This window comes from Ricinus communis, chromosome 1 (assembly GCF_019578655.1).
Source record: "Ricinus communis isolate WT05 ecotype wild-type chromosome 1, ASM1957865v1, whole genome shotgun sequence".
Lineage (NCBI taxonomy): Eukaryota > Viridiplantae > Streptophyta > Magnoliopsida > Malpighiales > Euphorbiaceae > Ricinus > Ricinus communis.
The window spans coordinates 4,841,767-4,862,094 of NC_063256.1; the positions used below are offsets into that span (position 1 = coordinate 4,841,767).

General features: G+C 34.8%; 4 protein-coding genes across 4 annotated transcripts; 3 read left to right on the forward strand and 1 right to left on the reverse strand.

The window, feature by feature from the left end:
• The first annotated feature begins 2,580 nt into the window (after positions 1-2,580).
• LOC8287048 lies at positions 2,581-4,226 on the forward strand. The gene is made up of 2 exons (XM_002520123.4): positions 2,581-3,535; positions 3,620-4,226. Exons 1-2 carry the CDS (start codon positions 2,674-2,676, stop codon positions 3,670-3,672), a joined length of 915 nt encoding a protein of 304 aa, XP_002520169.1. The 5' UTR covers positions 2,581-2,673; the 3' UTR covers positions 3,673-4,226.
• Positions 4,227-4,401: 175 nt separating this feature from the next.
• LOC8287049 (hydroxyproline O-galactosyltransferase GALT4) lies at positions 4,402-8,120 on the reverse strand. The gene is made up of 7 exons (XM_002520124.4): positions 7,029-8,120; positions 6,477-6,709; positions 6,112-6,402; positions 5,883-6,011; positions 5,553-5,726; positions 5,045-5,152; positions 4,402-4,940 (listed from the first exon to the last, which is right to left on the reverse strand). Exons 1-7 carry the CDS (start codon positions 7,867-7,869, stop codon positions 4,734-4,736), a joined length of 1,983 nt encoding a protein of 660 aa, XP_002520170.2. The 5' UTR covers positions 7,870-8,120; the 3' UTR covers positions 4,402-4,733.
• Positions 8,121-13,440: 5,320 nt separating this feature from the next.
• Positions 13,441-15,672, forward strand: LOC8287050 (glycerol-3-phosphate acyltransferase RAM2). The gene is made up of 2 exons (XM_002520125.2): positions 13,441-14,431; positions 14,622-15,672. The coding sequence occupies exons 1-2, from the start codon at positions 13,817-13,819 to the stop codon at positions 15,519-15,521; spliced, it is 1,515 nt and encodes a 504-aa protein (XP_002520171.2). The 5' UTR covers positions 13,441-13,816; the 3' UTR covers positions 15,522-15,672.
• A 233-nt stretch (positions 15,673-15,905) lies between these two features.
• Positions 15,906-20,065, forward strand: LOC8287051 (exocyst complex component EXO84A). Its single transcript, XM_015719774.2, has 7 exons — positions 15,906-16,577; positions 16,708-16,805; positions 17,044-18,082; positions 18,391-18,900; positions 19,123-19,308; positions 19,416-19,552; positions 19,742-20,065. The coding sequence occupies exons 1-7, from the start codon at positions 16,449-16,451 to the stop codon at positions 19,881-19,883; spliced, it is 2,241 nt and encodes a 746-aa protein (XP_015575260.2). The 5' UTR covers positions 15,906-16,448; the 3' UTR covers positions 19,884-20,065.
• The last annotated feature ends 263 nt before the right edge of the window (positions 20,066-20,328 follow it).

The window sequence follows — 20,328 nt, forward strand, 5'->3', positions numbered from 1 at the left end:
CTTTCTGCCCTCCTATCGGGTACATTAAACATGAATGTAAGATCACTCATTCATGCAACAAATAGTTCGAATATGATGATAAGTTTTTATCTAATTCCATAATTTGTTTTAAAAAAATCTATGAGTTTTCCAATGCCTTTCTAAAATTATTTCATAATTATAAAACTTGTTATCAATTTGCTAGGGTTGGATAATGGTACTAAACAGTATAAAACAATTAGATTGTGATGTTAAAACCCATTAACATTTTGATAAGAACATTAAATTTTATGAGAAACATACAGTGAAAACTAATGTTAATTTGCATGTAAGAAAGGGTGATATGGCAGAATTCTCCAAATCTAAAATCTCCTCCACTTCCTATCTGATAATAAAAGCTTTAATCTTTCTTGACTGGCAGACACAGCAGATAGATCCCTCTAGAAACACTTGTTAATACCTCCAAACTTGGATGGGCATGTCATTGTCATTGTCATTGTCATGTATTTAATTATTGGATATAATGTAGGTCCATATTGAGAATGTATAGCTTACAAAAATAAACCCACCTTCGTGCATTCTATTTTAATTGTAATCAACATGATTAGGGGTATACTTTCTTATATCTTATTATTGGATTTATATTATTTTTAATTTAGATAAAGTTTTTCTCTTTCTTTTGCTCGAATGCACTTTAAAGATAGGAAACAGAATTTTTTAAAGAATCAAATCATTAGTTTCTAAATATAAAATTATTTATATTAAATATATTCAATTATTGGAAACATAATGAATTATAAATTATATCTTATAAAATAGTAAGTTTTTATTTTTCCTGTTTTAATATTAAAGAATATAAATTGACTCAAATTTGAAATCTCTTCTTAACTCTTATAAATAAAAATATCAACTTAATTTTTTTTAATTAACATTTAGTAAAAATATTATATCGTTATAAAAAATTAAATAGTCATTTTTTCCTTTTTAAAATATAATTTTGTGCTTTATTTGTATTTTATTCTATTGATATTAAATTAAAATCCAATATCTAATATCACTATTATATATTCCAAAGCCTTGTTTTTTTTAAGAAAGAAATCTTATTCTTTGCATTATTTGGAGGGGTAGAGTGGAGTTGGTACTCATCAAGTGCTATGCTTTAAGATTATAAAGTGGAATTGAACGGAGACCCTTGTTTTCAGGGCCATGGCTCAGTTTGGAAGGGTGCGAAAGGTGTTATGCTTTGAACGAAAACTTATAACCTGTCAAACTTTTCTTCTTTCTTCTCTTTTTTGTTTCGAAAGAATTGAAGGCAGGAAAGCTACAAGTTAACACAGTTGTTAATCATTTAGAAAATAGTTAAATCAGGACAGCGGTAATCAAATATTTACTATTATGAACACTAATCATTTCACTTCTGATTGGATTAATATGTTTGTTGTTTTTTTAATAAATAATGAATGTCTTGAACATAGAATTCTAGAACTAAATTCACGCACCGACAGTTTGAACACATTAGATGTGAAAAGATCGAGTGGATACACAAATAATTCAAGCCTAAACATGAAGCTAACAGATTGCCACATAACCGAGACCAACTGAAACTGGTTGAATTTTCTTTGCAAATAAGATCAAAGATAAAAACCAGAGCTCAAATTTAGAATCTCTACTTACATTTCTGTTTTTCAGATTATACACGGAGAGATACTGCAGGGCATTCTGAGCACATGCAACTATTTCTTTTTTCTTTGTTAGTTAAATTAAGTTAGAAAATGTTTAATTGAGAAAAGAAAAAGGCCATAGAGAATGCACCTCGGGACGAATAATGTCTTTGCTTACATGTGGACAACCCATAAAACAAATGGAGTCAACATGTACATTGGATGGATCATATAATTAAGAACAACCTGCGTATCCTTAAATCACGTATGGTCGAGTGTGCCTAATTTAATACTTCAGTTTTGTCTCCATTGTGAATTCTTTTTACATTTTCTCAATATTTGAGATAATGTTAGATATCAGGAAAAGGGTATTGCTTATCGCGATCATTTTTGTGCTGAAACTTCTTCTTCTATGAAAAACTAGTTTTAGATTCCCCATTTACTTTTTGAGTTTGTGTACAATAGCAGCATTATAAGAGTATTCTTTTCCTTTCTTCTTTTTCCTAAAAGTCAGCATACTAATCACCCCTTAACCCCCTTGAGATGGTCTTGAAATCCAGAAATAAGAAGTGAATGGCATACAAAATTGCAAATTATATGGGAATCCAACTACTTTGGCTTTGAAATAGGTAGAATATGGCATATGCAAGTTCATCGTACAAACTAATTGGCAGCCAAACCAAGAGATAGAGGATATCACCGAATGAACATTTTTTAAGTGCATCAACAAACAAAGCCATAAAATTGGCAATGGTAAACGAGGAAGAGTGATGAAAACAAGGCATCTAAAAATGCATAAAGAAAAGCTAAAAGGATCATCAAAAAAGCTTGCCAACCTCACACACCGAAAGTCGCCAAAAACCAATCCCCAAACAACTAAAGCACACGTGTCCTTTACCGCAACACTCTCTCTAGTCCCTACTTAGCTGCTTCCACAGTATATAAGTTAACATATAGCAAGAACACCGATGCTTCACATCCCACCACCTTCTCTTCCTCTTCTGTCGCTATAACCTTTCTCTACAGCCTTAAAATGAACAATATCAAGCACTCTGTCACTGCTCTCCTTTTGCTCTTTTGTTCTTTCATAGCTCTTCTTTCCTTAACATCAGCCCAAGCTTGCAAGAATTCTTGTGGTAAAATCCCCGTCAAGTATCCATTTGGAACTGGCCTTGGCTGTGGCGATCCAAGATTACAGAAATATGTAACTTGCAATCAAGACAAGCTTACTTTGACCACACATACTGGCTGCTATCCTGTCACCAACATAGACTACACCAATCAAGTTATTTACATCTCAGATCCTTCTATGTCAACCTGTGCTTGCACCCAACCAAGCAAAGGCTTTGGCTTAGACTGGGATGCCCCTTTCTCTTTTTGTGATGATACCGTCTTTACATTACTCGACTGCTCAACCTCTTCATCACCTATTTACAGAACCAATACAAATAGTGATAGTAATGCCACTATAGTTCCTCAGTGTGATAGAACAGGAGCACCTATTTGCAGTTTCTTGTATTCCTGTCAAGCTATTAGCATGCTCAATCTCCCTATCTCTACTTGTTGTGTATATACCCCAGTTGATCTCGGACCGTCTTTTGAAATGGATTTAGAGAAATTGCAATGCCGTTCTTATTCTGGGTTCTATAGCTTTAGTGGTCAGAAAGCTAATCCTGAAAATTGGAAGTATGGAATAGCACTTAAGTACAAGTTTAATGTGTACAATGACTATCCAACCTCTTGTGCTAACTGTGAGAAGAGTGATGGTGTTTGTGGTTATGGTGGTGCTTTCAATTCCTTTGTTTGTAATTGTCCTAATGGCTTGAACACAACGTCAGATTGTTTGTTTGGAGCATCATATAATCATGGATCAAGCCTTTTCCCATGGCAGACAGGTATTGTCTTTATTTCTTTTCTTCTTTCTTCCTTTAATATTAGGTGATGCCCTTAAGATCAATATGACATTCGCAATATTTCAGGTACTTGGTTAATCTATTCCTTGGCATGCTTTCTGGTTTGGGCATTCTTGTAGGCCTTTATTTTTACATAAAGAGCATAAGCAAACTGTATTTTGTTTTAATGTATCTATCTTCGGATGTAAGAAAAGAAATGTTCAAAAGCAATTAGTTACCCTCTTCTTTCTACTTCTCACTTTCTCAGCAGTCTCTTTCTGGTAAAGAATACAGGACGCCAATAGTTGTAATTGAAACATATATATATAATATTATTTGCTAATTTAGCCAATAAAGCAGAGCAGGCTAAGCTTATCACACCATTAGCCTACAATTTTCAGAGTTTGTGTTTGTTTTGGCTTTATTTTGGGGTCCAGCTTTCAAAGTGGTCCTCTAATAGCACAGAGGGGTAGTGATGGTAATGGAAACAAGATCATGGAATAAGGTTCTTTCTTTTGAGCATTTGCATCCACCAAAGAGAGAATCACTTTCATTATAAAGGTAGTGTTTTTTGAAGGCCCTACTCGTCAACTTCCACAGAGAAAGATGTAAAGAAGCTTTGTAACTACAGTTTTATTCTCGAATCATCAGTATCATCGCTGTATATCAAACTCCGCCACCTAACATTTTACAATCAATTTGCAGCATTCCCATAAGAAGATGATACTTATGCCAATACTGATGATGATAATTTTTTTTCCCTTTCTTCATGTTCTTCAGTCCATTTCATGCATATACCCTTTGGTAGTCGCAGGAGGTCACATAAATCTTCCTCCACAAAATAACAGAAAAAAGGAGAACCCTGATAGTGTTCAAACAGAATGTTTTAATTCTTTCCACTCCTATGTTTTCCCACTTTAGATTACAAACCAGCACGTCTGTTATAAATTGTATAATCCCTCTATTATCATTGTTGCTAGAGTATGATACAGCAACAAGGGAAGTTGATTGACTATTTGAAACAAAGAACATCACATAATGGCATATGCGATGATGATCAGAAATCCAGTATATACTAAATCGCTCTGAATATGTACAGAGATTTTACTATGACTGCAAAACTTTTTCTTTCTCCCTTTCTTGGTCTTCTTGGAACTATTGTAATAAGGCTGGACACTACCAAAATGGGTTCGTACATCGGTCATCTCATATTGCAGCACTGGGGATTTCCCTGGCGTAATTTGTCCCAAAGGCATATCATCTGCCTTGGAGATTGGTAATGAGCAGTGTAATAATCTTCAACACATCCATACTGGCAAAACTTCAAACTATGCACATACTCCACAGGTTTTGAACTGTTGAACTTTTCCACCCACATTCCCATGCTCACATCTTCCATCTTAAACAACTGCACCAAGTAGACATAGATTCAGGTTAGTCCTATGACCAATGAAAAACTACATAGAAGTGCACATGGAGGTGAGAGAGAGATGGTAAATCATCAGAACATACTCTCAATTTATGACTTTGAAACTCGGTTACAACAAATCTTGCAATGTCAGAGGATACAATATAACCGGGACCATTTGCATAGGGTGGGTATTCTTCTTCCGGCCATTCCTGAATTATCAACCTCAAAACAAAATCAGCAATGATGATGTATAATGTATCATAATGCCACTAAACTAAGAGAAAAGCATCTACACAAGAGAAATACATAGCCAAAAAATTACCAACACTTGTAGATCATTTGCATCTAAACACATTATCATATCAATTAGCCTTAAAGATTAATGCAACTTTATCACAAAGCAGATAAGATAAGTAACCGCACACTACACTCGGATGAATGGAAAGAGAAGGAAGAGAGAAAAGAAAAGAGCAGGTAAAGATTACCGAAGAAAGGGCTTACATTGTCTTCTACAAGCAGATAATGTTATATTTAGAAAAGAGAGGGCGTTATAAATGTCAATATAATTGACTAATTGTTGAAATCTCAAAGAATTGGCAGAGAAATTACCTCAAACGTCACAGCCCATTTACCAGTACGCAAAGGCTTGTGGTAGTAGTTAATGTTTCCAATGTACAAGCTTCTATTACTTGGCACCTTCTTTGCTTCATTGATCATGGTATCCACCCTAACAAAAGTGTCATCATCACACTTCATAATATATTTTGCAGCCACAATGCGAACCTAGTAGAAGGGTAAAGAAGAAGAAGAAGAGAAACAAAAAGGAAGATATAAACAATTGTATTTACCAAGTGATATGATAGTGTAATAAAAGAATGATTACAATGAACAGAACATATAAGAATGTAGCCAACAAGAATATGGTTCCCTATCACTCACCCCATATTCACAGATTGCAACAGTCTTCAATACAACAAGGTCATAGTTATCCATGTATGGAACCATAATAATATCACCAAAATAATCTGCTTCTTTCTTTAGCTCCACATTTATTTCCTTTCTCCCATTCTGTTGAAAAAATATATACATATTACAGGAACTATTAGCATTTTTAGCTTAAAGCATTGCAAAGAGGTTAACCTAAATACATCTTCCTTTCCACCCTTACCAGTGCTACAAAAAATCGAGCCACCACTTTTAAAGATCTTATCAACTTGTGCTGCATCCATGTTTTCCTTACAGCCATTCGCTCAGCAAAATGGTTGCCAGCAGAAAGAATGCCAATGAAGAGCTCCACTTGCTCCTCAGTAATAGGTGGTGCTTGCCACTTTGTGAGCATCTCAAGATGTTTTTGTGGTGCAAAGCTTGGATGTGAGGAAGGCAACGAAGCAGCAAAAACAGAATGTACATGAATATCTCCATTCAAATACAATCCAGTGGCATCCTCGAGAACAAATCCCTACAAATATTACAAACAAATGTAAGATGCTATGCAATTCTATCTATGAATTTTTATTTCATAAAGTTACTCACAGTACGATAAGGGAAAGAAGTGATATGTCTTCCATCAACGGTAATATGGTAACCTTCCAGGCCAGCACTAAGGGTAAGAACAAATAACTTCCCCTCTGCAAAAGGGAATGGCCAGTTGTATGAAATCGTCTTCTTTCGCCCTATCAGTCTGTTCAACCACCATGTGGCTTTTGAATCTTCTGAATTACCATCATCATCACGGAGCCATTTCTCGCACTTCACCTGTCCATCAACTTCACCAAACCCAAAAACAATCACCAATATAGTCAAGTGCCATCAATATCATAGCATAAAAGAATTGAAGGCCTAATAAAATAAAACTAAAGGATGAAGTTAGAAAACTCCATAAAAACATGTCACTATCAAGGACACTGCAGTTAACTACAAAAACTCGACACAGACGACAAAAGTTACAACTTAGTACTTACGGCACTGGGAACATCAATTTTAAGACAATGAAACTCAATACCCTGTAACTATATTATCAACATACCAATATTATTAATTCAACTGCAAGCTATTGACCACAATAACATATAAAATTTCACTAACCAGTTTCCTCATCAGCCCTAGAACTCCAGCCTTCGCACCTCAAAGCATTACCCCACTGCATTCTATAGCAAGTATTCTGTTCAATGACAGGTTTGCCACTCCAATCACCCTTTAATCTGGGATTAAAATGAAGAATCCTAGGTGGGTCCTCTCCATCAACGGTCTTTAACCCCTGTAACTCCATCATAAACTGTGATACCATCAACTCCTCCTCCCCTTCCCTCAACAACGCTATTTTCGGGTCCTTCTCAGGGTGAGCCCACTTAGGATTAGCCACCACCGTTATGTGGGATCCTAAAGTCATTCCACAAGGAATCTCCATGATCCGATTCCTGGCGTAAAACTCCGACCCGGATAAAGCTATAGAAGCCGGGCACTTCTCGGTCCGGTTATTGTCGGTGGAGTTGAGTTGGTTAATTTTACCGGACTCTAAATCATCCCATAGCTTTTTACCGGCTAGCCACGCGTCTTTAGCAGCTTTGTGTAGAATAGAGAACTCATCCGCAGAATCATTACCTTCAAAAATTGTTTCATTGAAAAACAAACCGGACAGTGTTTTTTTTTCTCGCATTCGCCTTGCAGGCGACCGCTTCATAACCCGAGAAGGAGGTTCCGGGTTTGCTAAGGGAAGACCATCGTCGTTGCTTCCAGATGATAACAAAGGTCGGGGCAGAACGTCGTCGGCGTCGTTGGGGACCGAGCCATAGTACCCATTTCTAAAAACAAGAGGAACTTGAAGGGTGATGAAGAGTAAGTAGAAAAGAAGAACACCCATTAACGTTTGGATTAATGTGAGTCTACTTACAGATAGTAAAGACTCTAACTTTACCACTCTTTTCATTGTTTTCCCGTTTTGTCGGTGCCAAAACAGAAAAGAAACTGAAATGGGTAGGTGATTTTTGCTTTGTTTTAAACTTAAATAACCCTAAAATTAAAATTTGGGTTTGGTTTGTGGAAGCAAGCAAGCACGTAGTACAAATTCAGTAGTATTTATACAAGACAACAGAGAAGAAACGCACACGCTCTTTCAGCAGGAAGAAACTGCCATTAAAAAAAAAGAAAAGAAAAGGAAATATAGAAAAGGAAACTGAAATATTGCATTTTTGTATTTCTTTCTCTTACCTTCTTCAATATTTACCCTCATTTAATATTTAATCCCTGGCTGTCCCTGCAGCCAGTTGACCAACATTTATACTGTGCTGTGCTTGGCTTTAAATTCATTAGTAAATTCAAAACCCTCAGGCAATAGGATTACTGGATCATTACGGTCACTTGCTAACCCAATTAGCAGAGTAACATTCTCATAGGTAAGTTAATTTATTGCCTTGTATGTTTTTGTTCATAAGTGTGAGAAGGAAAATCATAACTCATTAAGAGATTAGATTCTTAACTTCTTCCATAATTGCATAAATTAATATGAAAATATTTTTAACGAAAAAAAAAAAACTAAAACGGTATGTTATTAATTTATTAATTAAAGTGATGTGGACATGGTCAAGGGATGCACGCCACATTCTATTGGCATTTTTCATGGCAGTGGTGGTAGTGGAGGAGGAGGATTACTTGTCATTCCATTTCAGAAATCACAAGCGGAATTTGGTGTTTGTTTATTATAATTTTAAGATTATTTATAAGAATTTATGTTAATAATAAAAAAAACAAATGAAATGGGTTACTGTTAGGGCTGGATTTTTGAAATGGTAATAAATTATAGACCGTTAGGAAGAACATTTGAAGATGGGTGGGGACTTGAGGTTGGTGGGTTTTTTAATCGTTGAAATTGTCTCTTTTGTTCTAATCGTTTTTTGAGTTTTCAATTATTGGACTTGACAATTAAAAAAGAAAAAAAAGGTCTAACTTAGTTGTGTGGCACCTGTCAATGTCACTCTTAACAAAAACCAAATTATAAGCGCTAGGTTTATTCTTTATTTTAATTTTTAATTATTGTTTTTTATTAAGTTATGTTTACTGGTGTTATTTTTATTTATAATTAAATTTAATAGCTAAAAATATTGAATCTAATATCATATTACATCGAATTAATTATTTATATTATATTAGTTCATTATATATGTATATAAATTATAATATTTATTCTAAGTAAATAAATTTTCTTTCATTATTTTATTTATTAAAATAAAATATGAACTTTATTTTGCGAATGTTGATTACTAGTAGGTCTAAATTATATATAGATATTTAGGGTATCTTAAAGTTTTAATAATATAATTTTTATATATAATATGGTGAAGATATATATTTTTACCTCATTTAAGTTTAATTGTCTATTTTCAGATAATATTAGCAAAGAGAGAAAAATCTGGAGCTAAATACTATTTAAAGAAAAAAAAAACTTAATTTGATATATTCGTATCAAGGCTTAAGATTAAAACTCATAGGCTGCTATTTGCAAGGCCTGACAAAAAATTATAAGAGCCAATGGATATTTTAATCATTTTGTATAATTACGATTTTTATTAAGAGTTATTAGTACTTTGTGAGATAATGATATCTAATTCTTACCTATCAGATAGATTTATATTAATATATTTATCTTTAGGGATACTTACTTAGAGGAGGATTCTTCTCTATATATATCTCTACAAATTATCTTCTAAGGAAAGCTCTCTTATATCGACTCTCTACATCTGTCCATCATTATTTTATCTATAGTTCTTCCATAAACACTTTAATTTAGTTTTCATTACTCTTTTTAAAATTTAAAGAGCTTTTCAAAAAGTAAAGAATGAGGACCAACCATCTTTCTATTTGAAGAAATTCTAGATCTAGAGGAAGCTTTTACTTTATTATTTTATGTCTTTCTATTTAATACTATAATCATTAGATTTAATATATTAGGCTGATTTTTATTAGTGTGAGTTTAGTTTTTTTATTTATGTATGAATCTTGTTATTTATTTATTTAATAAGCGATTTCTTTACTTTTATATCTTTATTAGTTTCGAATATTATTTTTAGTTAACCATCATATTAATTTAATGATACAGCTGTTATGAAAATATTTAGGTTGAATGTATTAGAGACGACATATTTGCTTCAATCTATGTTGGTAAAAGAAACTTTAGTTGCATTATCAGCTTGAGTAATTAAAGAAAAAAGTATATCATCATCTCATTCATTAAATCTAAGTTTAAAATAAAACTAGAAAATTACTAACTAAATGGCTAGGCTAAATACTGCATTTAGCATATAATTTCATACATCATATCATTATATATTTACTTTATAATTTATTTAATTTACTTTATAAATATTATTCTTTTAAAAATACTGGTTTAAAGTATTTAAATTTATTTTTATTGTTTTATATTAATAATTAGTTTTTATAATAAATTGCATCATAACTTTTTAAGAGATTGACTTCGTTGTAAACTTACATATACTATAGAAACGATTTGTACATTTACGAGTATTAACTTATATATATCAATTACACGTCCATACCAGTCAAAGGAGCATGCATAAATTTGTGAAAAGGATTCTGCAATTTTAAGTAGAAAATTCTTATGGCTAAAACCAATTCCTATGGGTCAATGCTCTTTAAGCATCTTTCATTAAAAGTCTTTTATCAATTCTTGAGTAGCATTATTTAATTTATTTTATTATGCTTCATTTCATTCTTGTTCTCGAGTCTCAATCACCTACTGTCTCATTGAGATTCACATCCAAATTCTGTTTCTCAATCTTAAACAATACTATTAAAAAGAAACTTCTAAAAAGTTTACAGCTAATAACCAATAACTTAATTGAATGATAAAATAAAACCATTGTTTTAGAAATATGTATTCAGAGTTTGAATTATATTGACGTTAAAAAAGAAGAAAAGAAAACAATTTATAACCTTATTAAATGTTCCACCTATTCTCTTTCATAATAATGCCAATAGCAGAAAATCAATTTATGATGATTTGATGTGTAGTTTCCCATTTTAACCATAAAGTTCCTTTTTTTTTTTTTTTGACCTTTTCCGGTTTCCTTCCATATTTGTTAGTATGGTTTGCTAATATATATTCTGAAATTTCGGTTTTATTGGGTGTTAAGAGTATATCCTCTAGTTGGATAGCAATTTAATATTTTTAATTTAGTAACTGGTAATTATAACTTATATATTTATTTCAATTTATTATTGTTCTGCTGTAATTACTTTAATCTTCATAATTTGATCCTATTTTGTCAATAACAGATTGCAGGGAAAGGACAAGAGTATAAATTATAAATACAGGTTTTAAAACACAGTTTATTTTTGTTGTTATTATACAGGATTTATCACTGCTTTATCATTAATTTAGTTTATTCTCAAAAAGAAAAAGATAATTATGATTTCACCGATTGAGAAATCATAGTATAATTTTATTTTATTTTATGATATGTTAAACACTAACCATTATTCTGATTCTTAATTTTTATATGATTTTTCACAAATTAAATTACCCTTAAATATATAAATTTAACTTAACTAGTCGCTTATATTAATTTTATTTTAGATAAAGTTAGTTATATGCTAAATCACTTAATAAATAATTTTGTTATTAAAAATAAGAATTATACTAGTATTAAATTATATAAATCTAAAGATATTATAATTTATAAAGTAGTAAAAATATAAATAAAAAATCCTAAATCACAAAAAAAAAAAAAAAAAAAAAACATAATTTCTCAAATACAAAAATGTGAAACCACATTGCACATTTCTTTTTTGTACTTTTTCGTATTTGTTTTCCTTTATGCTTCACTTAAGACAAATACCAAGTTTAGTACATATGATTATAGGTTGCCTTGCCAAAATTAAATATTGAGCTTCATAACTGGCTTGAGCATCTTCTTGTCCATTTTTTTCATAAAATAGTAACAGTTATTTTCTGATGGATTAAACATGAGTTAAATGGTATCCGATGGCTTGAGCATCTCTCGACCATTTTTCTCATGAAAATATAACAGCTATTTTCTAATAAATTAAACATAAGTTTATAATTGCTATCCGATGTAGTTGTATTTATTTCTTTTTCTGTCTGAATTAAATTAATTCATAATATCATTTCTATTTGAAAAAAAAAAAAAAGAAAACTGCTTGTTTCTATATAAAGATATGCATTAAATTTAAATGATCGAAATATTAATTGTGAGAATTTTTTATATTAATATTATCGCAATATGATTTATATAAAAATTAAAGTGTGATTTTATCTACTTGTAAATTAAAATAACTATTTCAACATAATTAAAAAAAAAAAAAAGGAACATAAATTTTGACTATCTGAATGCGATTTGTTCTTTATACTTTCTGATTATATTTATTTTTATTTTTAGTATGTATCAATTTGTACTCTTCTTTTTCAATTAATGAAAAAAGAAAAAGAAAGGTTAACTTAATTTGGGTGTTATTATGTTATACTTAATTTGATTGCACTGTTGTCCTTGATTTATTTATTTTAAAAAGAATTTCAATTAGATAAAAGAAAAACTCACATTTATCTGAAAGTTAGTGTCCAAACTCACCACTCTTAGGACCATATCCCACCTTCTTCTTCGTCTTTCTTATTATTACTATTACTATTCTTATTAGAAATAGTTAAAAAAGTCCATAGTCTACCTAATACGTAATGTTTCCTTCTTGGGAAATTTTCCTTCCTTTCCGCTTCAAGTGCATGGCAATGGACCTGATGGCGTATTCCTTCCTTCTTTCTCTCATCAGGCATTCTCTTTTTCATGCATCCACAAATAAGATGACTAGCAAAGTATTCTTCCATCTCCTTGTTTCACTGATTTTCACATAAGAAATTTTGGGTTTCTTTTCTGGATCCGTTTTTGTTTTTTTCCCTCTCCATTTCTCGGCCAGAAACCCGCTAAAGATAAATGATTCACGCTGATATTTAGATATTCACAAAAAAAAAAAAAAAGATCGTTGCTTTCACGCCCGAGAAATTGATGCTAGGAAGATTCGAACATGCGTCTAATGAAACCGAAACTTGGATATCCACGGAAAGATTATTACTTTTAACTCTCGAGGAATCGATGCTGGGACGATTCGGACCTGCGCCTAATCACACATCACATGCTCCTGGAAAATATTTGGACCGGACAGTGGCAATGCCTGTGGCCGAAAGGCATCTCTTGAAAATGCGTATTCTAAGCTAGACTATAATATGGCACTAGAGTAGAGAGTTGGTGCCAAACCTAGGGGAACTCGATCGAGTCCCGTTCTGCCAAGTGGCAAAGTGTAGTCCAGTTAGTTGGAGCAGCAACAGGTACAAGTATTGGTTGGAGACTAGGTTTCACTAATTATGGATGGCAAACATGATATCCCTCTCCTGGTCACAGCTTACTGGGTTATAAAATCAGTTAGCAGCCAAGCCAAAAGAGAAACAATTAAGCAAATGAGGGAAACTATTTCTTCTAGGACCTCAATCACATCTTACTCGAGAGCGACATGTATTGCAAAGCTAAATGACACATAAACGACAACGGTGCCGCTGATTTTTACAATGCCATTTCCAATAATATAACCATTCACAATGTTTATTTATTCTCCAAAGAAACTGCCCAACCTCGATTGTACCACTTGTTCACATGTTCAGAACCAACTTCTTTTGGAAATCCCGGCGCCACTCAACGTCAAATTCTCATGGTTTTTATCATATAACATCCTCATTCCTGTCGTTTTCTCCTCTTATATATGGGCAACATCTTTAGTGAAGATTGCTCATTCAGGAAAATTTAAATAGCTAGCCACTGTAATTATTTCTTTAATATACAACTAAAGATTTAACCATGGTTATGGTGGACAGCTTCCCAGAAGTTAGCAAATGTGCGTCCAAAGGCCGAGAAAAGCACACGGTGGTCGCTGATATGGATGGCACCCTGTTTATTGGTCGTAGCTCCTTCCCTTATTTCGCTCTAATTGCCTTCGAGGCTGGTGGGATTTTTAGGCTTCTTTTCTTGCTCTTGGCATCACCACTTGCGGCACTTCTTTATTACTTTGTTTCAGAGTCTGCTGGTATTCAAGTTCTTACCTTTGCATCCTTTGCTGGTATGAAAGTATCGGATATTGAATCTGTAGCACGCGCAGTGCTGCCAAAGTTCTACTCCAGCGATCTCCATCCTGAGTCATGGCGTGTGTTCTCTTCTTGTGGGAAACGCTGCGTTCTTACAGCGAACCCAAGAATTATGGTGGAAGCATTTCTGAAGGATTTCTTGGGAGCTGATTTAGTTTTTGGTACCGAAATATCAACTTATAAAGGTAGAGCTACAGGTTTTGTTCGTACCCCTGGTGTACTTGTAGGCAAGAACAAGGCAAATGCTCTTAAAAAGGCTTTTGGAGACGCAAGGCCAGAAGTTGGGCTTGGAGATAGGCGCACTGATGCTCCCTTTATGGCTTTGTGCAAGGTTAGCTTAATGTCCTTCCATTTTGTGTAATATTCATTGGTCCTGACGACCACTCTAGAAACAATTGATCATTTCAAGTATATACAAATTGAGTCAAATTCCAATAATAATTCTAATCGGATATCAACCAATTTTAACAACGTGTACAGCTTGTTGGACTAAATATACTGATAATCATGAGATGATACAGGAGGGATACCTGGTGCCACCCAAGCCGGAAGTCAGGGCAGTAACAGGTGACAAGCTCCCAAAACCCATCGTCTTCCATGATGGCAGGCTAGTCCAGAAACCAACACCATTAATGGCACTTCTCATCATTCTCTGGATACCAATAGGCTTCATTCTAGCTTGCTTGAGAATTGCAGCAGGATCACTCCTGCCTATGCCAATGGTCTACTATGCCTTCTTAGCACTCGGTGTCCGTGTCACAGTAAAAGGCAACCCACCTCCTCCAGCCAAGAAATCAACTGGTCAATCAGGTGTCCTCTTTGTTTGCTCCCACAGAACTCTCCTTGACCCCATATTCCTCTCCACTGCCCTTGGCCGCCCTATTGCCGCAGTCACATACTCAGTATCTCGCCTCTCGGAAATTATATCACCCATCAAAACAGTTAGGCTCAGCCGCGATAGAGCAACAGATGCAGCAATGATCAAGAAGTTGTTAGTAGAAGGTGACTTGGCGATATGTCCTGAAGGGACCACTTGCAGGGAACCCTTTCTTTTAAGGTTTTCAGCTTTGTTCGCAGAATTAACCGATCAAATTGTGCCGGTAGCTATGGTGAACAGAATGAGCATGTTCCATGGAACTACCGCTAGAGGGTGGAAAGGGATGGATCCATTTTACTTCTTCATGAACCCTAGTCCAGCTTATGAAGTAACTTTCTTGAGTAAGTTGCCCCAAGAATTAACGTGCAGTTCAGGCAAGTCTAGCCACGAAGTGGCTAATTACATACAAAGGGTGATTGCTGCTACTCTTTCCTATGAATGCACTGGATTTACTAGAAAAGATAAGTACAGAGCACTTGCTGGCAACGATGGCAGTGTTGTTGAGAAACCTAAGCTCGAAGCCAACAAAGTAATGGGTTGCTAATTTACTTGATGCAAAGTTTGAGTTTTGAACTCCGTATTTCAACTTGTAAGCACCTGGTGTAATCATTTTAGAATCCGAATTTGGAGAAGTGATCAATTCTTCTTCTAAACTTCAGAATTACAGTGATTCAAGTTTTGGAAATAAAGAACAAGAATAGTGTTTATTAGAAGTACATATTTATCGGAAGTACAAGATAACTATATATTATGGTTCTGATTAATGTGATGCAATACCTAGTGGAGAAATGATAAATAATGGTGGGTTTAAATTCTTCTGGATGCAAATGGGTGCAACAGGCAGCAAGCGCCAAAATCATTTTCAAGCATAAGAGAAGATTCATTGTCTAGAAGATAATAATATGAACCTGCGGTAGCATCGTTGTGCATAAAAATGGGAATGCTTCATCCTTTACTGCATGACGGGAGAATTTTATTATCATTACTTTTTTTAATTCTTTTATTTAATAATGATTTAACTCACATATAAAATTAAACTTAAGAGAAAAATAGCATGAAACGCAATCCAATCCACAGCATAAACTACAATAAATCCGGAATAGCTAAAAAGAAATATAAAAAAAAAAGGAATATCTAAGCTTCTCTCTTCTCCCCATAATGAAAAAATAAAATAGCCCATCGGTGAATAAAAGAATTATCCTGATGGTAAATAAGACCCTTTACAAAACCAAAACCAAAACCCATGCTAGAATTGAAAGCTCACGAGCATAATATAATAAATCAAGAAACGAACAGAGCGGGTGATACGTGGTCACGAAAAAACCTGCACTCCTATTCCCTTGCTGTCACCACACACAATCCATACGTAAAAGTTTCTTGAATTTTTCTGCATTTAACGTTTCACAATTCCTAATCAAAATCGAAATCTGTTCATTTCTGGTAGAAGAAATTCGCAAGCGGAAGAAGAAAAATGAGTACAGGAGACTCGGCAGAACTCGAAGGAAACCTAACGCTGAGTGATCGGTTAAAGGTTTTCAAAGGCTCTAGCTTTGATCCTGAGGCTTACGTTATCTCCAAATGCCAGACTATGAACGAGAAGGTCCTTAATTCTTATTATTTTTCTTTAAATCAGTTTAGTAAGTTAAAACACGAAATGGATTGAGTTTTCACGACTTTAATTATCAGTGAAATAAATAAATGTTATGTTGCTGCTGCTGATGGTGTGGCAGGAAATAAGGCACTTGTGTTCTCACCTTATCGAGTTGAAAAAAGCGTCTGCTGAGGAAATGCGCAGAAGTGTTTACGCTAATTACACTGCTTTCATTCGGTAACCATCGAAATTTTAATAGTATTATCAATTATTTCTTTTATTTTTAACAATTAACTTTCTGAATGAAAATTGCGTGTTTGTGAAAATGCAGGCCATATCGACAATTATATGAATTGTTTATTGTCACCTGCGGTTCTATTTTATTTTTTTTAATATATACAAATGCGTGATTTTGTGGTTATCATATGTATTCTTAACAGAGAAAATAATAATCCACCATGGCTTTCATTTGCAGCACATCAAGGGAGATTTTAGCTCTCGAGGGACATCTTCTTTCCATGAGGAATCTCCTATCTACTCAGGCAGCTCTAGTTCATGGTTTAGAAGAACGTGTTCGGATTGATTCATTGTGGGCTAATTCTGAAGACTCACTTGCAGAGGACCTATCTAACTTTGAGAATAGAGAACTTCCCAAAACAGAAGATTGGTTACCAGAATTCTTGGAGACCCTTGATGTTTTATTGGCTGAAAGGAGAGTCGACGAAGCTATGGCGGCCCTTGACAAGGGAGAAATTTTAGCCAGAGATGCTGCTAGGAAGCGCACATTGAGTCCAGCTGCACTCTTTAAATTACGGACTGCAATTACAGAACAAAGACAACGATTAGCGGACCAGATTGCAGATACCATTATCCAACCTTCAACACGTGGAGTAGAGCTCCATTCTTCTGTTTTAGCTCTGAAAAAACTTGGAGATGGTTCCCGTGCTCATACATTGCTACTCAATTCTCATCACCAGAAGCTGCAGTCTAGCATGAAGAGTCTTCGCTCATCCAATGCAACAGTATATACTGCTGCAATTTCACAGCTTGTCTTCTCAACCATTGCACAAGCTGCGAGTGATTCCTTGTCAGTTTTTGGTGAGGAGCCTGCATATTCGTCTGAGCTTGTGACTTGGGCTGTCAAACAGACTCAGGTTTTCGCTCTTCTTCTTAAGAGGCATGTTCTAGCTTCATCAGCAGTTGCATGGGGGCTAAGGGTTGCTGCTGAGTGCATTCAGATATGCTTGGGTCACTGTTCTTTGTTAGAAGCTCGTGGACTGGCCCTTTCTCCTGTTTTACTGAGACTTTTTAGGTCTAGTGTTGAGCAGGCACTAAGTGCCAATTTAAAAAGAATTGAACAGATTAGTGCTGCATTAGCTGCTGCAGATGACTGGTTGCTTGCTTATACACCAGTTGGTGGGCGTCTTTTATCTTCTACTTCATCCTTTGCTAATGCAGCAGGGTCACAGCCAAAGCTTTCAAACAGTGCAAACCGATTCAACTCAATGGTTCAGGTGACTAACAACACTTCCTGTTTGAAATCTTTCCGCTCCACAACATTAAAGAACAGGACACTTGATATGATTTCTTTTGCTTTATTGGGATGTTATTTGCTGCTTTGTCCATAATCATATGCCAGTTGGTGGTACCTGCTTTTAATTCAAAAGTAATCAAGTTATAGAACCTCTTTTTGAAGTTAACCTGAGTCTGATGGTGAGGAATGCTGATTAACATTGACTTAATAATTATGGGAAATATAATGGTCCATCCTGCAGTTTACTATTCTAGAAGCTTTTGACTTTATCAATTCTTCAATCTTCAGGAAATTCTAGAAGATGTAGCGCCACTTGAGATCCTTCAGTTGGATGGTCCTGCACTCGAAGGTATTCTACAAGTGTTCAGTGCCTATGTAAACTTGCTGATCCGTGCATTACCGGGTTCAATGGAGAATGAAGACAACATGGAAGCTTCTGGTAGTAAAATTGTGAGGATGGCAGAAACTGAAAGCCAGCAGATAGCTTTACTAGCAAATGCATCATTATTAGCAGATGAGCTGCTCCCGCGTTCTGCCATGAGGCTTTTGCCATTGCCTACTAGATTAGATGAACAACCAAGAAGAGCTTCAGGTAGGCAATCTCGTCTTCCGGATCAAAGGGAATGGAAGAAGAAACTTCAACGCTCAGTTGACCGCTTGCGAGATAGCTTCTGCAGACAACATGCTCTTGAGCTCATCTTCACTGAAGATGGTGAAATCCGTCTAAATGCAGTTATATACACAAGTATGGATGACCAAGCAGAGGAGCCTGAATGGTTCCCATCTTCAATTGTTCAGGTAGTTTCTCGAGGTTGGAGGAATTCATTCAGTTCGCACATATTGTAGGTTTGCTTTATGCAACAAGAGAGTGCATTTTCTTGATCGAGTTCTGGCATGTTGGCTCAGCCTCTCTCTTGAGACGCTTTGCCCTTTTAGCTCCTTTTGCTCACATAATTGCTTTCTTATAGAACTTTATTCATCAGGATGCTGTGAATTTTCATCAACTTAATTTTTATTCAGGAACTATTCATAAAGTTGTCTCGGGTGGCCAACATAGCAACTGAAATGTTTGTAGGTAGGGAAAGGTTTGCAACAATTCTATTGATGAGACTCACGGAGACAGTGATTCTTTGGCTTTCTGATGATCAAACTTTCTGGGAAGAAGTGGAGGGACAAAAGCCTTTGGGTCCTCTTGGCCTCCAACAGGTATATTTAAAAACAAGGCACCTTCATTCTGATTTCTAATTATTTGCTGTGGATCTGTGTCTTTTACACAGCTAGAGACGACATTAATTGATCAATTACTGGTGCAGTTTTACTTGGATATGCAATTTGTGTTGCTCTTTGCGTCTCAAGGCCGCTACTTGTCTAGGAATCTACATCAAGTTATCAAAAACATCATAGCAAGAGCGATTGATGTGGTTTCTGCTACTGGAGTGGATCCTTACAGGTACTTCCAGTTAACATTAGATTAAACAAAATAGAACTAGAATAATACAATGATGCAGCGTCCTAAGGGGGCTTCAGCCTGCTTATTATATGGACAATATGCATGGTTGCCATTTCAAATTACTTAATGAATATGGTTAACAAATCAACTGCTAAGCTGCCGTCCTATGACAAAACATTTTCTTGGCAGTGCATTGCCGGAGGATGACTGGTTTGCAGAAGTTGCTCAAATAGCCATCAAAATGTTGAGTGGGAAAGCAAACTTTGGGAACATAGATAGAGATGTTAGCAGCCCCACTGCATCGTCAGTCCTATCACATGGAAGTAACTAGTGTTCAGTCATTCATGGATGCGAGCCTATTGGGTAGGTGAAGATGCACCACTTTGCTATGTTCCACGTTCTTGATTCTTTCAGACAGATTAGATCATCAGTATGTGCAATTTCTTCCTAGCTAGCTAGCCCCTATCACATACATATATGCATTACTGATAAATCTATTTCCATAATTTCTTACTGTTCTGACTTGAGCCAAGAGGTTTACCTAACAATTCATTGTATTGTCTTAATTTGTGGAAAAAATGACAGAGCTTTGCGCATCATTTTGAAATTACTCAATTTGTGACATTTAATGGATATATCATTGTTCGTGAGGTTTGTTCCTAACATCAAGCTCTTATTTAAGAAAGAGCCATCATTGGTATTTCAGTAATTAAGCCCGATTACTTCATCCACCCCAAACTTCAGCGTCACTACGTGGCCAGATGAGACCTAACAAT